The sequence below is a fragment of the Lycium barbarum genome, chromosome 10, assembly GCF_019175385.1.
Source record: "Lycium barbarum isolate Lr01 chromosome 10, ASM1917538v2, whole genome shotgun sequence".
Classification (NCBI taxonomy): Eukaryota; Viridiplantae; Streptophyta; class Magnoliopsida; order Solanales; family Solanaceae; genus Lycium; species Lycium barbarum.
In genome coordinates, this window is record NC_083346.1 from 107647638 (window position 1) to 107663186 (window position 15549).

Consider the following 15549-nt stretch of genomic DNA (forward strand, 5'->3'; position numbering starts at 1 on the left):
TGGACGTAACATAGTCTGGGGGAAATGGTGCATTCAATATAGTATGGGGGAAATGGTGCATTCAGTATAAAAATTTTGAATACAGATATAACAAATAATTTAACTTAACATAGTTAAGTGAGAATAATATACATATATTGGTTAAATTAACATGATTAAGTGAGAATAATATATGTGTTATGCATATATATTGGTTCACTATATTGGAATTTCAATTTAATTTTGGTTTAATTCTTAACACTAAAATTTTGAAAAGTAATTGAAAGGTAATTCTCAAGAAAAATTATGTATTTGGGTTTTCACATAATGCAACGGCAATGCCTTCCCACTGGGTGATCACTTTTATTATGTTATACACAAACAAGTACAGAGAAGCATTATTATGCTATTATTTGAAAAGCTAAAGGGACATTGCATTGGCTGATCGAAACACACGGAATTACAATACTAAAAAAGAGTTTAAATTATGTATCTTGATAATATAAAAATAATTTATGTCATTTGCATGATGAACACATTTTAATCTTTGTGGTAAATATTAATTACTTGATAATATGATAAAAATAATAGGAGTAATTAATTTAGCATTATAAGTTAAACTGTAATGATAGGCATAGAAAATTATCATTGTATTATGAGTCCTGCTTAAATCCTAGTCCTAGTATTAAAAAGACCGTATAGTCGACCTTCAACTTTTTTTTTTGGTAAGTAACTGATTTTATTTACCAATAATAATTACAAAGCACAAAGTCCAAATGAGCAGAACTGGACAAGGTCCCAGCCTTACCTAGCTCATCAGACATCTTTAACTTCTAAACACATACTAAACTTCTACTTAGTCATCTGGATAGTAATTTTGATCGTGTGGTTGCCCAGACAGCCTAGTCCACTTGGAGCCTCTACAATGTACTTCTTGAATTATAGTTCGAATCAGTGTATGCACAGTTCCTTCTACCTTGGAAAATCCTATTATTCCTCTCCTGCCAAACATAATTAATACATCCTGCCAAAGCATCTGATATATATATCTCCGCCTTCGAATTCCTTCCTCTACAATGTGATAGAGCCCACGCCAATTCTTGCTGCCAAGCTAGTGCAGTTCTAGGAATTCCTTGCCATAACAGCAACTTGTTCCACATTTATACAGAAAAAGAACAAGTGAAAAACAAATGCTCACAACTTTCCTCAGAATCATCGCACGATGCACAGCTGGTATCTTCAGCACAACCCCAATTAGCAAGCCTATCTCGAGTTAGCAGTCTGCCCCATATTGCTAGGAATAGGATGAATAGCCACCTAGGTGTACCTCCATTACTGCACACTAATCTCCTACATGGTACTCTTTGGAAGTCTCCTCTAAGCTTCATGTAAACTGCTTTGATGGAGAATTGTTCCCATGCCACCAAGTCAGCTTCAAGTTGTCCAATATGCCCATATGCTTTGTGGCTTTCAGAATCTTCTTGATTACCCATGATGCTTGGCCAAGTTGGACACCCCATATAGAACCCTGTTTGCTATAATATATGTGTACCCATTGCACCCACATTTTATCTTTTTTCCTACATAAATTCCAAAGGAGCTTACATATAGCAGCCTGATTCCATGTTTGCACATCTAGAAAATTGAGTCCCCCTGCACTCTGTGGTTGACATAATGTTTCCCAAACGACCGAGGCTTCTTTTGAAACCTCCAACTTTCTAGTCTATAGAAAGCTCCTACAGGTGGCCTCTATCACCTTAATCAGTTTCTTGGTAATACAAATACCTGGGACCAAAACACTTGAATAGAGAAAAGCACAGATTTAATGAGTTGTACCCTTCCAGAGTGGGATAGAAATTTAGTAGCCCAGGATTGTATCCTTTCCAGCATTTTATCAATCGAAGGTTTACATTGTACTAAGGACATTCTTTTGGTACTCAGATAGACACCTAGTAGGGTACAACTCATTATCTAAATAGTAGGGTGCCCTTTGAGTAACCAAGTTTGTGTAAGATTTCTGTTTGTATGTCATCCTTTACCTCTTCAAAGTAGATAGAACTCTTCTCCACATTTTCCACAAAGCCAGATGCTTGATAAAATTCTTGGTAGCACTCATTAAGCAATAGTACTGAACCAGTATCACCCCTGCAAAATAGTAAAAGATCATCAGCAAAGCTCAGTTGCACCAAGTGCATTCTTGAGCATTTTGGGTGGTAGTTGAAATTTGGGTTGTTCTTCAGTCTCTTCAAGATTCTAGTGAGGTACTCCATCACCAGTACAAACAAGAATGGTGATAAGGGGTCCACTCATTACGCTAGTCATCATAATCATCATGGACAAATATAATTCCCAAGGCAATACATAAATATACCTAAGCCCTCACGGCTGCAAAAAGATATACAAGAATATACACTGAAGCATCCATAAAACAACAACTACCCACACATCCGTATCTACGAGCCTCTACTAGAGTACTGGGACATAAGGACGGGACAGGACCCCGTCATACCCAAATATATACACAAAATAATATGACCATAAGTAGCACCTCTGGAGTAGTGGAATGCTCCTATAAATATGCTTATAGCTCCTATAAATCTGGGCCGCCTCCCAGCCTACCTGTGGACATGAACACAGCGTCCAAAAAGAAAAGGACATCAGTACGAAAAATGTACTGAGTATGTAATGCATGAATAATACTAGCATAATAAAGAAATAATGAAACATGAGGCGAAGATATAACCTAAACGTCAATTTCTTTTTAGGGCGAATATTATGCCTGCTTAACTTTTAAAGGAAAACACATATTATGCATGTCAAATATACCGTTATCGTTAACCCGCGTCCGGGTAACTATCGCACACTGCCCACTAGTGGTGTCATGTCCGGCCACATAGGCACGGTGTAATCATAAGCCGCTCGCCTTAGCAGTGTCATGTCCGGCCAACTAGGCACGGTGTAATCATAAGCCGCCCGCCTTAGCGGTGTCATGTCCGGCCAACTAGGCACGGTGTAATCGTAAGCCGCCCTCCTTAGCGGTGTCATGTCCGACCAACTAGGCACGGTGTAATCGTAAGCCACCCGCCTTAGCGGAGTCATGTCCGGCCAACTAGGCACGGTGGAATCGTATGCAGCCCGCCTTCGCGGTGACATGTCCGGCCATATAGGCACGGTGTAATCTCATCATCATACACGTCTCATAAAGTATGCATAAGAAATCAATTAAATACTACAACTCTATCGGAGTGACGTAAGGTTGAGAACCCCCAATTTCCATTATGGAGTAATCATAATCATCATACCTCAACTTGAAGGAACTAGCATCATAAGGTGGGTCTAGCAATAATGAATAACATCAAAGAATCGTATAAGGATCATTAGCTTCGTGGAAATATCATATCATACGCTTTGGAATTTCTAGACTTAGACTCATCATCATCATTGTCATATTCATAACATATCTCTTATCTCTATCTCGTAAGAAGCTCTTTATAAACATTGACTCATATTTTCCGGAACGTAAGAAGGTCATGGAAAGATAAAGGAAGTCATATCACAGGAATCATGCCTTAGAAAAGAAGGGACTAGCCTTACATACATTTACGTCTCTCCAACTTTATCAATTAAACGCTTTCCTCCAATGTTCACGATTCTACATTCAAGAGAATTCGTAATAGGATTAGATAATCGGAAATATACTTAAGCTTAAGCTAAAGATAACGAAAATTGGGCATCATCTCCTTTGTTTATACAACTTCTCCATATAATATAACAACTCCCAAATGTCGATAATAACACCCACGATATTACAATCGATAAACTTCATTAAGTTAAACATTATTCAATTCCCAACATTCCCTTTCAAAGTCACCCATAATCATAATTGCAACACAACTTCATATTTATTCTCATATAACACTCCTTTAACATCATTTGCATCGTTCACAACAAGATTACACTTATGGTATGTCAAGAACTATGACTCAAGTCAAGTTACCATTCAAAAATTCCACTATTTCCATATTTGAACTTCATACTCTACTTTCTTCCATAATCCAAGCCTTTTAACTACCCAATATTCTTAGTGATATGAATTAAATGTGAAACTCACCTTCGATCACATAGGAATGAGCTTTGGATGAAAATACTCCACTTGAGAGAAAACCCTACTTCAACACCAAAGAGATTCTTGGTTTCCACAAGCCCTATTAAACATCCTTGCACTTGATTCTAATAATTTCTTGGTGTTTACTCTTCAATTCCTCTTGGATTTGTGATAATATGATATGGAGAGTATTCTAGAATTTTCAGGACTTGTGAGAAAGGTGAAATCTGAAAATTATGACCAAAGGCTGAATATTTATAGTTGGGACTGGAATATTCTAGAGAGGCGGTTCGACAACCGGGTCAACAGTCCCGTCGACGTGTTGACGGTCCATCGACTTGCCCGTCGAATTGCACTTGCAAATTTTAGCTTGCAGAAACCTATTGACGAGGCGTTTTGTCGGTCCGTCGACATGTCGACGACCAGTCAATGTTGTCTGGTGTCTGCAGGTTTCCCCGATTCGGTTCAGATTCCGCCGATTTGATTCGTTCAACTTCTAACCCCGTAAATTGCCAGGAATACCTGCTGGTACATTTGTACACAGAGTAAGGCACTTTCTACCTTAACTTTTATCCAACGAGCTTTCTTGTCTCCTCAAATGTCTTTGGAATCTTAATTAGAATCATTAAGTATCCCTTCTTACTTGTGGGGCATCATATACACCTTGACTTGCATTAGTCTATTCATCGCACAACATCCCGAAATTCCAAGGTGTAACAATCAACATCATTTGTTACTCTCTGTTCAACACTGGCCCCTTTTTCATGGTGATAGTATTGATAGCTGGTAACTGATTAGCTAAAGAACCCAACAACTATTCGTAGTACCCAATCACCTCATCTGCAATCTCCTATCTGCTCATTAGTATTCCACCATTATCATTCTCCAGCCTGTTAATTCTGTCCAAAGCACATTTATTCTTCATGCTTGCAAAAAAATAAGCAGTATTTACATCTCCCAACTTAAGCCACTAGATACTAGATTTTTGTTGGAGAATGCTCTCTTTTATGTTCATCCACTTGTCTAGCTGCAATCTAGTTAGCTTCTCATATTGCACTATCTCCTCAGGTTGCCTTGCAGTATTCATGTGCTCTTGTATGTGTTGAAGTTTCTCTTTGTAGTGCTTGATATTTCCTTCAACCGCCCCCAACCCCTCCCCCCCCCCCCCCCTCCCATATAATGAGTTGAGTTAAGTTGTTTCATTCCTTGCTTTATAGATTTCATTTTATGCCAGACTGTCTTCATATTATAGGTAGCAGATTCTTCACCCCATATATCATGCACTATAGCCAAGAAATCAGTATGCCCTTCTAGATGGTTCAAGAATCTGAAAGGTTTAGGCTTGGTCTCCTCCTCTTCCATACATGTGATACTTAGGGAAGCATGATCTGAGCAACCAGGTTCCATAATCAAGATTTCCAGGCGATATAGTTACAACATCCATTCTGCATTAACTAGTCCCCTATCCAGTGTTCTCTATGTGTGTCCATTTGTCCAAGTATAATCTCTACCAGTGGCTCTTATTATTGTCAACTCAGTGTCATCTAAGAAATTACTAAAATCTCAAAGGACTTCCAATTTGCCTATCATCTTCAGATAGGATAGCATTATAGTCTCCTATTGCTAGCCAAGGAGCTTGCATTGTAGATTGTATCTGAGAGAGATCAGCCCATAAGGTTCTCCTGGCCTTTATGGTATGGAGCCCATATACAGCAGTGAATGCAAACTTCATATTCAATGTTCTCAGTCTGACTATTCCATGTATAAACTGTTCTGCCATGGTAATGGTCTCATAATCCACCACAGTGCTGTCCCACATGATTAAATTCTGCCTCTAGGTCTGTATGCATGATTTGCTACCCATGACCAAGTAGAATTTATTCTTTTCATTTCCATACTAATATTATGTTCCTTAAGCTTGTGCTCTATAACAGCAAGCAAGCTCACTTTATTTGTTCTAATAAACATCTTGACTCCCTTTTGCCTATACAACTTATTCAAACCCCTAATATTACAAGTGATCAACTTCATAGGAAAACAGAGGGATTAGGCATACCGGTACTCCCTACCAAGCTTCCTTGTCCACTCACCAGGCCTCCTGGTTGACTAGTACTACATTCTTGAGCTCCAACTATAATTGGTTCTGCAAGCTGGTTTCCCAATATAGTAAATTCATTTTGAGTCCTAACAACCTGAACACCGACTAATGTGTTTTGTGGGCTCTTGGCTGCTACCTTGCCTTTGGCTTAAGCCCACTCCTCACCTTCCTTGGTCTGTCCATCACCCTGTACCATCTTGCTTATATCTGGCTTACTTGGGACCTGATTTTTATGTTGCCAAGCAGTGTTAGGGACGTGCTACTTATGTTTAGCCCCTGCTGCTCTATGTTGTACCTTTTTTACCCCTCTTGCTTTCAGTTCATCTGGTTTAGGCCCTGGTGCTTTGTGTTAAACTGGTTTACATTTTTGGCTTATAACAAAGCATGTTGGACAAAATTGTGGTACCTAGTCATACTCAACCTCCTGCATAAACTCCTTTCCATTAAGATCTTCCACTTTAATAGTGGTTGGAAGGTGTCTAGTGATATCTATCTCAATGAGTACTCGTGCTTATGATATGTGTTCAATCTATGAGATGAACTCATCTGCATATAATGGTACCCCAGTCGAATACTTATTCTACTCAACGTTCTCATTCCCCAGCAGTTCAAAGGTAGATGAGGGAATTTGACCCATACAGGTATAGTTTGTAGGACTTCTTTGTTGAGATCAAAGTGTGTTGGCCATTTTTTTATTACTAGAGGCCTATTGTTTAACATATGTAGTCCCGAGTATAACACCTTATCACGATCATCCATACAAGTGAAACGAGCTACGAAATATCCATCATTATGATAGAATACCTTTGGTTTGCTTGCAAAATTCCATTAACCCGCAATAAAGCGTTCCATAGCTCCAATGGAGGGATCAGCTCCTACCACATAGATGATTAAGGCCTGGCTCCAATGTACTGTCTCCTGTTCTATCTCTCCCTTGCATAAAGTAACTACTGGCTCTCCATTCTTAATTGTTGGAGGAATGAATGTCAAGCTCATACCCTTCTTTGCCATCGTATTCTCCTGAAACAACTTTGTCCACTCCTTCTTCTCAGGTACCGCAGTTAGAATTTCAGGAAATAGCTCCCGTTGTCGCTGAGTTCCATTCGAGTCTTGACCCGGGCCGTGTGACTCGGATCCTCCTATCGCAGGTACAACAAGTTCCCCCATCTCAATTGAAATTGGGCATTCATCATTCGGCGCAGTATTTTTTGGGTTCCCTTGTGTTTCGATTATATTGCTAGATATATGTTGAATCTCAGTCGATTTTGTAGAAACTCGTGGAGTTGGCAGTGGCGGCCACTGTTCTACTGGTGTTTTCACCTGAGCCGGCCAAACCAAAGGTTGTTTTGTACTCACCCCCGGCATAGCGTCACTGATTGTTCCCTTTGTAGCATTCTTCTTCGCTTGACCCCATCCCATGGCTAAGGGCGCACGTTAGTGAACTCTAAGGTGCGCCTAGAGAGAAGGCGTGAAGAAGATTATTTTTTTACCTTCAACTTTATTAGATAAGACCGTATAGTCGACCTCTTTATAGCACATTTCACTGTAATAACCTAACAAGCAATCTTTTTAACTGATCTTTATGTAAATTTTATTTTTTATAACAATTTTTTTTATCTTTAAAAACAGTATCTATCATTATAACAGTACAAGCGTTCAGAATGATAATACAACCAAGCCTGATTAAATCAACAAGCTCTTAAATTTGTCAGTAAATTTTATTTAGAAATCGAATTACAACACGTTTCAATTGAACAGGAACACATGATAGTATTTCTATTAGACATTTCAAGCTCAAATTTTGGAAAAGTTTTTGTGTGTTATCAAGTGTTCATTATGTATATAAGTTAACCACTTAAAATATGTCATCTCTTTTTATTACACATGTTAGCCTCAGTTGGAACATTTTATCTTGTGTTTAGATACTCTGATCAGTCGAAATATGTTGTACTTCGAGTGTCTAAATGAAATTTAAAAGTAGCGAATTTAAGGAATTGTTGATGTATTTAGCTAATATGTTTGCACGGTAAGTATATACATACTAGACGGCCTATGCCCATACTATGTTCAAAACACGATTAATATAACATTGTAGTTTGTACTCCGTATCTAAAACTTTAGTATATTAGTGTTTACTACGAATACAAAGTCTGCACTTTTTTTTTTTTACATTATGTTTTTTTAATATGGGGTTCACTTTTTTTTTTTGATATTGCTTGATTTTGTTAATATGGGGTCCACTTTTTTGACAGTGAGTTTGGAGATGGTGGGTTCCACTTTTTTTTTTTTTTTTTTTTTTAATATTATTTGATGTTGTTTAGTATGAGGTCCACCCTTTATGGGGTGCACTTTTATTTTTTTGGACATTATTAGTTTGTACTATTTTTATGCATATAATATATATATATATATATATATATATATATATATATATATATATATATATATATATATACTATGTTCAAAACACAATTAATATAACATTGTAGTTTGTGCCCCGTATCTAAAACTTTATTATATTAGTGTTTGCTACGAATACAAAGCCAGCACTTTTTTTTTAACATTATATTTTTTTTAATATGGGGTTCACTTTTTTTTTTTTTTTTATATATTGCTTGATTTTGATAATATAAGGTCCACTTTTTTTTCCCATGAGTTTGGAGATGGTGAGTTCCACTTTTTTTTCTTCCTTTTTTTTTATTGCTCGGTGTTATTTAGTATGGGGTCCACTCTTTTTTTAAGGGACAACGGATGACGAAGCATGGGTCTAAACCCATGCTTTATATAGTTTCTTCTTTTTTTATTTTTATTTTTTATATTGCTTGGTGTTGTTTAGTATGGGGCCCACCCTTTTGGACATTATTAGTTTGCACTATTTTTATGCATATAATATATATATATATTTCAAAACACGATTGATATAACATTGCAATTTGTGCTCCGTATCTAAAACTTTATTATATTAGTGTTTGCTACGAATACAAAGTCTACACTTTTTTTTTGACATTGTTTATTTTTTTAATATGGGATTCACTTTTTATTGCTTGATTTTTTAATACGGGGTGCACTTTTTTTTTTTACATTATTAATTTGCACTATTTTTATGCATATATATCTTTAATATGGGGTGCACTTTTTTTTTGACATTATTAATTTGCACTATTTTTATGCATATATATATATTAGAATTATGGGGCCCACAATTTTATTTTGCATTTTTTTTTACATTGTTTTTTTTAATATGGAATTCACTTTTTTTTTTATATATATATTGCTTGATTTTGTCAATATGAGATACTATGTTCAAAACACGATTAATATAACATTGTAGTTTGTGCTTCGTATTTGAAACTTTATTATATTAGTATTTGCTATGAATACGCACGTAACAATGAATCCATGATTATTGACTTAATGAGATACTTTGGAAATTACATGAATATTATTTAATTTTTTAATATGGGGTGCACTTTTTTTTTTTTGACATTATTAATTTACACTATTTTTTTAATATTAGTTGTTGTTTAATATATATGGAGCCCACAATTTTTTTTTAATTAAATTGGAACAGATATATATATATTAGAATTATGGGGCCACAATTTTTTTTTTATTTTAGTTGTTGTTTAATCTATGGGGAGAATTATGGGGCTCACAATTTTTTATTTTATTTTAGTTGTTGTTTAATATATGGGGCCCACAATTTTTGTTTTATTTTTTAATTAAGAACGGACTACTAGAAAGTGCTCCAACTCACTCTTCTTAATAGTAGTAAAGTAAAGTAATACCATCTCATCTATATGCTTTTCCTAACTTAGTACTATAATATAATGGAACATCAATTTTTCTGAAGTGCTCTTTTTACACGTTTTTCCCTATTTCTTTTCACTTCATGTAAATACATTATTAACCGAGAAACACGACACCACCAAAAGAAAACAGAACTATAGAAGTGTTTGTCAAGTAGGAGTAGCAGCCATCACAATGTCGTGTACTACCATACCCAAAAAAAAATAAAAAATGTTGTGTATATAACTACTTCCATTTGAGGAAAAGGGAATAATCTCCATCTTACTTTAAGAAATACTTCCTCCATTTTAATTTATGTGAATTTTTTTAATTGGATATGAAGCTAAACGAATGAATATTTTTTGAACTTATAGTTTTAAATATGTCATAACATTTGTGTGGCTATAAAAGTTTCTCTCTAAGAACAAAATGGGAAGTTCGAATTACTTTCTTCTAAATTTAGAAAATGGATGATTACATTAATCATTAATTAAAACGGAGGATTAATACATAATAATTCTACCCGTTGAATTAAAATTCCAAGTAAATGGGCACACAAGAAAATCTTGAATGACATGATATAGCGTATCAATGATCCATATTTATTGTCTAGAAAAAACAAAACAAGTTTTTGGTGAGGAGTGTGGAACATAGAAAACGCTATTCTTTCTAGGATGCCTTTAAATTTAGGATTTGTTAAGAAGACAATATCCATGTGTGAATTGTCAATTATGTTATGCTTTTTGCCAAAATGCCTCATGTATTTTCGCCGAAAGATTTGTCTGTCTTTTTCCTAAATTTGCACCCCTCTTTTGTTATACTACTCTCTTTTTCTTGTTGGCCTTTTTCTTGAATTAATAATTCATAAAAGTTCCTCAATTTCCAATGTTTTAATGACACAGTTAATTGAAGGATTCGATCCCTTTTGTTTACTCTTTTTCTTCTTGTCGTTTACTTGAATTAACACCTCAGAGATTCTCAAATTTGTCTCCGATATCATTCAAGTGGTCTTAAAGAGCTTTTTTTTTAGTGTTAAAGAAATTGTTTTAGGAGGACCTACCAAGAGGTGTGATAGGTCGGTTGGGATTAAATTCTTCATCATTCACTTGAGTTTTAGAAGTCAAGCTATAGAAGAAAAATTTCTTGACAGTTAACGTCTTACATTGATGAGAGATAAAAAAAATATTCTCATCATTTTCTAGATTCATGGACTCAATTCAATTTGATGGGATACTTCAGTCATATTATTTCCGCCAAAAACGTTTTCTAAAATTCTTTGATCTCCGAATTTGGCCAGAATGCATGCCAATTTCATGCGTCATGTGGAGTAGTATAAAATCTGTCTCTTAGCTTTTATATATATATATATAAATTGCTTTTCGTATCGATGAACTAAAAGAGATATCAATCGACAACGGTATCATTGCGAAATAAAAAATCTTAGATACTCCCTGATAGACTTATTTAGACGTGATTCAAATTATGATAGGTTTAATCAAACTTTTTAGGGTTTTTAGCCTTTGTTTAGGTGTACCCCACGAAAGTCTTATTCAAACAAAAAAAAAACGTTACACGTCATTTCTTCACAATTTTATGTCATTTACAGATAAGAAAATTAAATTGAAGGACGAGGAAAGACTTTGATGACCCATTTTTAAACCTTTTGATTAGGGGATTATTTTTCTCTATTATCATCATCCCTCATGACTCATCACCGGGTGGAAGATATTGTCATTTTATAAAGAGGGGAATTCGTAACTTCTTATTTTCTGCAGGATAAGGCATTTGTCATTTGTTTTTTTGTTTTTTGTCAACCATTTGGGGTTATTTTGTACGTACTCAACTGTTTATAACGTTGCTATTTCTTCAATATATTCATTTCGCTGTTTTTACTTTGCATTTTTTTTTTTGCTCTATTTGTAACCCTATAGAAAAGTGAGTTTTAGACTAATATTTCAATATCTAATCACATCTGATATAGCAATGAGATGACTTTTTTGGGACCCGTAGTCATTAAATTATTGGATCCATAGGCTGGCCACTAGTACAAATTAGCGCCAACATTTAAAACATAGATTTCTATTTAATGAGGGGCTATAATATCGAGGGATAAGGAGAAAGTAATCTTGACTCTTGGTAAAAAATATACTACTCCCTCCGTTCACTTTTATAGTCTGTTTGGCCAAGCCTCTAAAAACAGCTTATTTTAAAAAATATTTTTGGTTAAAAGCAGTTTGTACTTAGCCAATTAATTTAAAAAGTACTTTTGAGCATCAATTAGTGTTTGGCCAAACTTTTAAAAAGTGCTTTTATGGGTATTTTTCTCAAAAATAATTTTTTTAGCTTCTGAAAAACTGTTTCTGCTACTCCCCAAAAGTACTTATTTTCTCTCAAAAGCTTCACCAAACACTTCACTTTTTTTTAAAATAAGCATTTATTGAAAAAACAAGTACTTTTGAGGGAAAATAAGCTTGGCCAAATAGGCTATTACTCATCACTTTTAACATATCAAAATAAGACAATTTTTTTTATTTTACCCATAATATTAATTACTCATTTCAAATCATCTTTTACATTAAAAATATGCACTAATTAATATGGGTATCATGGTAAATTAAACACTTAATTTATTATTTCTTAAGAGGCGTGTAAAGTCCATAGTAGACAAGTAAAAGTGAACGGAAAAAGTTTTATTTAAGAGTTTAGTTTATTAAATTATCCTTATTAATGGTAGTTTAAAATTTAAATTTATCTACTAATACTCTCATTAGTTTGAGAAATAGTTACTTAATAATAAGGGTAATATTTTAAAAAAACAATCGACTAATATAATTTGTTAATTGAACAAATCAAAAGCAAATTTATTTTTAGTATATCTTAAAAGTAAAAGAAACGAAGGGAGTATGAGTTTATGGCTACATATGTGAGTACCTTGAATGAGATGCGAAATTCCTTCATAAACAAACCTCATTACTTATATAAATTTGTTTTTTTTAAATTAAGACTAAAGATGATTCTTTTTTACCTTAAAGTGATGTTATTGTTTGTGATACTTTCTTTCTTGGGAAAGTTCACATTGTTCCCAAGAAATATTCCACTTAAGTTTGGTTGATTAATTTTAATTCTGTAGTACAGATGAAAAAATAATAGAAAGGTATCTAATAGAGTGGATGTTCTCTGACCACCAATGAAAGTGTGAGACTATTTTTCTCATATTGTAGCCATCATTTTACTTTTTGACTATATTAGCATTAAAAATAAAATAGTTAAATCGATTGGTTGCGGTGGGTTTCTTACGAGTGGTCCTTTGAATTTATTGGAAGCAAAACTTTCTTTTTATCATCTAATGAAATGATTCCTTCCTGGAAAGCAATAGGGTTAAAACTATCCTATGTTTTTGGGAAATTGAAGAAAGACAAAAACGTAACTCTCATTTTCATGAACTCACACTTTAATTAACTCGAGAAATTAAGTGGCTTGTCACACTTCTAAGGGTTTGCACATATTTAGCATAACTCTTAAAGTTTTGAGTCCGCAACTTAAATGACTAAAAAAATAGTCGGAGGTACCAAAATAACCCAGTAAAAAAAAATTACATAGCTAACCTTTGCTCACTAATTTAGTGTGCAATAGGACCAAACTATAAATTTACAGTTAAGTTCTATTGCGCACTAAATTAGTGCGCAATTGGTCTTTAATAATCGGCCCTCCATCTTCCCCACTGATCGGTTAAATAAACTCCATTAAAGTTCAACACCCGAGGTCCCACATTCCAAATACGTCGTTTTCGTGTTTTTTTAACCCGAAAGTCAATATTCTTGGTATATTCAAGGCAAGAAATAAGTTTCAAAGCTTTGATTTCGGAATAAAGCGGCGTAGAACTCGATTTCAAAAACTAAAAACAACCTTCAATCTAGGTATTTCACTACAAATTTTCTATTACATTGTTAAATATATTACTATCCTAAGCATGATTATTGTGTAATAGTTGCGGATTTCGAAAAAAAAAATATTAAGCACTTTTTTTGAGCAAATAGGGCTGTCCACTGCCCCTTTTTCGTTTTTTTTTTAAATTTTTTTTAATTAATTGTTAGGTAATTGTTTATTTGTTACTTTTTTATTAATTAATAGTTAATTATTTGTTAGCTAATTGTTTATTTGTTGATTATTTATTTAGTATTTGTTACTTGTCGGATTAACTAATTGTTTATTTGTTAATTATTTGTTAATAGTTTGAGTTAATTGTTTATTTTTTAATTATTTGTTAACTATTTGTTAATTATTTGCTAGCTAATTGTTAATATTTGATAATGAATTGTTAATCTTTATATCTTTATTTGTTAATTTTTTTTAATTGTTTGATTAGTTCTAATTAGAAATCGAACATCCTTAGTTTAGGATTGAACATCCTTAGTTTAGGTTTGAACAATTTTAGTTTAGGATTGAACATATTTAGTTTAGAATTGAACATTCTTAGTATAATTTTTCGATAAAAGATTACATAGTTAATATTACATGTTAATGATTAATTTAAAATGCGTAAAAGAGATACGACACCTCCATGAATCCCGACCTCCTTCATCCGGGGCCCTTCGAGCCAGAGGTACTGCATCTACAGCAGCATCATAGGTCCCAGCTAGTATGTGATGCGGATGTAGCTGCCAGCCTCTTGTTCCTTCCCCGGTTGATGGAACAAGCATGGGATATTTTAGACGCTCGGCCCCCACATCGTCGTGTCTTAGATATACTATATCAGGGCAATATCTACCGTTGTGTCGTTCCTGGTCGGATACAACATGATAGGGCTCTTGTGACGGCCATGATTGAGCGATGGCGACCGAAGACCCATACATTTTATCTCTGCACTAGTGAGGCCACCATCACCCTTCAGGATGTGGAGATTATTTACGGTCTACAGGTAGATGGACACGCGTTGTCTATTGAGGAGCCTCAGCAAATGTCGTCATATCGGGAGGAGTTGATTAGGCTCACTGGTTTCGTGCTTCAAGAGGGTGATATATGGGGACAGAGTAGGATGTCGATACATTCCCTCTCTACTCACTTGCGCCTCATAGACATGGAGCATCCGATTATAGAGGACACACCTCAGATGAATGTTGATCTACGTGCTCGTCTGTACCTTCTCTTCATATTCAGGGGCATCCTGTTCCCGAACACATCGGGTTCCCATGTGAGCTTGAGGTATCTGCCATTTCTGGAGCATTTAGGCAAGTTGGGATGTTACAGTTGGGGCACTACTGTTCTGGCTTATATGTAACGAGGATTCTGTCGAGCGTTTATGGGCTCGAAGACCGATGTCGCTGCATTTTGCCCGCTCCTCCACGTAATATATTTAAGTGTGTGTAAACCTTTTCAGCCCATAGTTGTTCACCCTCCGCATGATTATATTGTTGAGGCAGTTCCCTATGCACGGAGATGGACACGAGGCGTAATCCGAGATGTAGATAAGCACCACAGAGTTCTCTAGTTCAGGGATCAGTTAGATCGTATTTTTATTTTAAGCAAAGCCACCAGAAAGATGGAAATTTTTTGATAAACAAAATATTTACATATCAAT

The 15549-nt window shown here is 34.9% G+C and overlaps 1 protein-coding gene across 1 annotated transcript; it reads left to right on the forward strand.

Annotated features, from left to right (window-relative positions):
• The first annotated feature begins 14532 nt into the window (after positions 1-14532).
• Positions 14533-15249, forward strand: LOC132613275 (serine/threonine-protein phosphatase 7 long form homolog). Its single transcript, XM_060327301.1, has one exon. The coding sequence runs from the start codon at positions 14533-14535 to the stop codon at positions 15247-15249; it is 717 nt and encodes a 238-aa protein (XP_060183284.1).
• Positions 15250-15549: the final 300 nt, after the last annotated feature.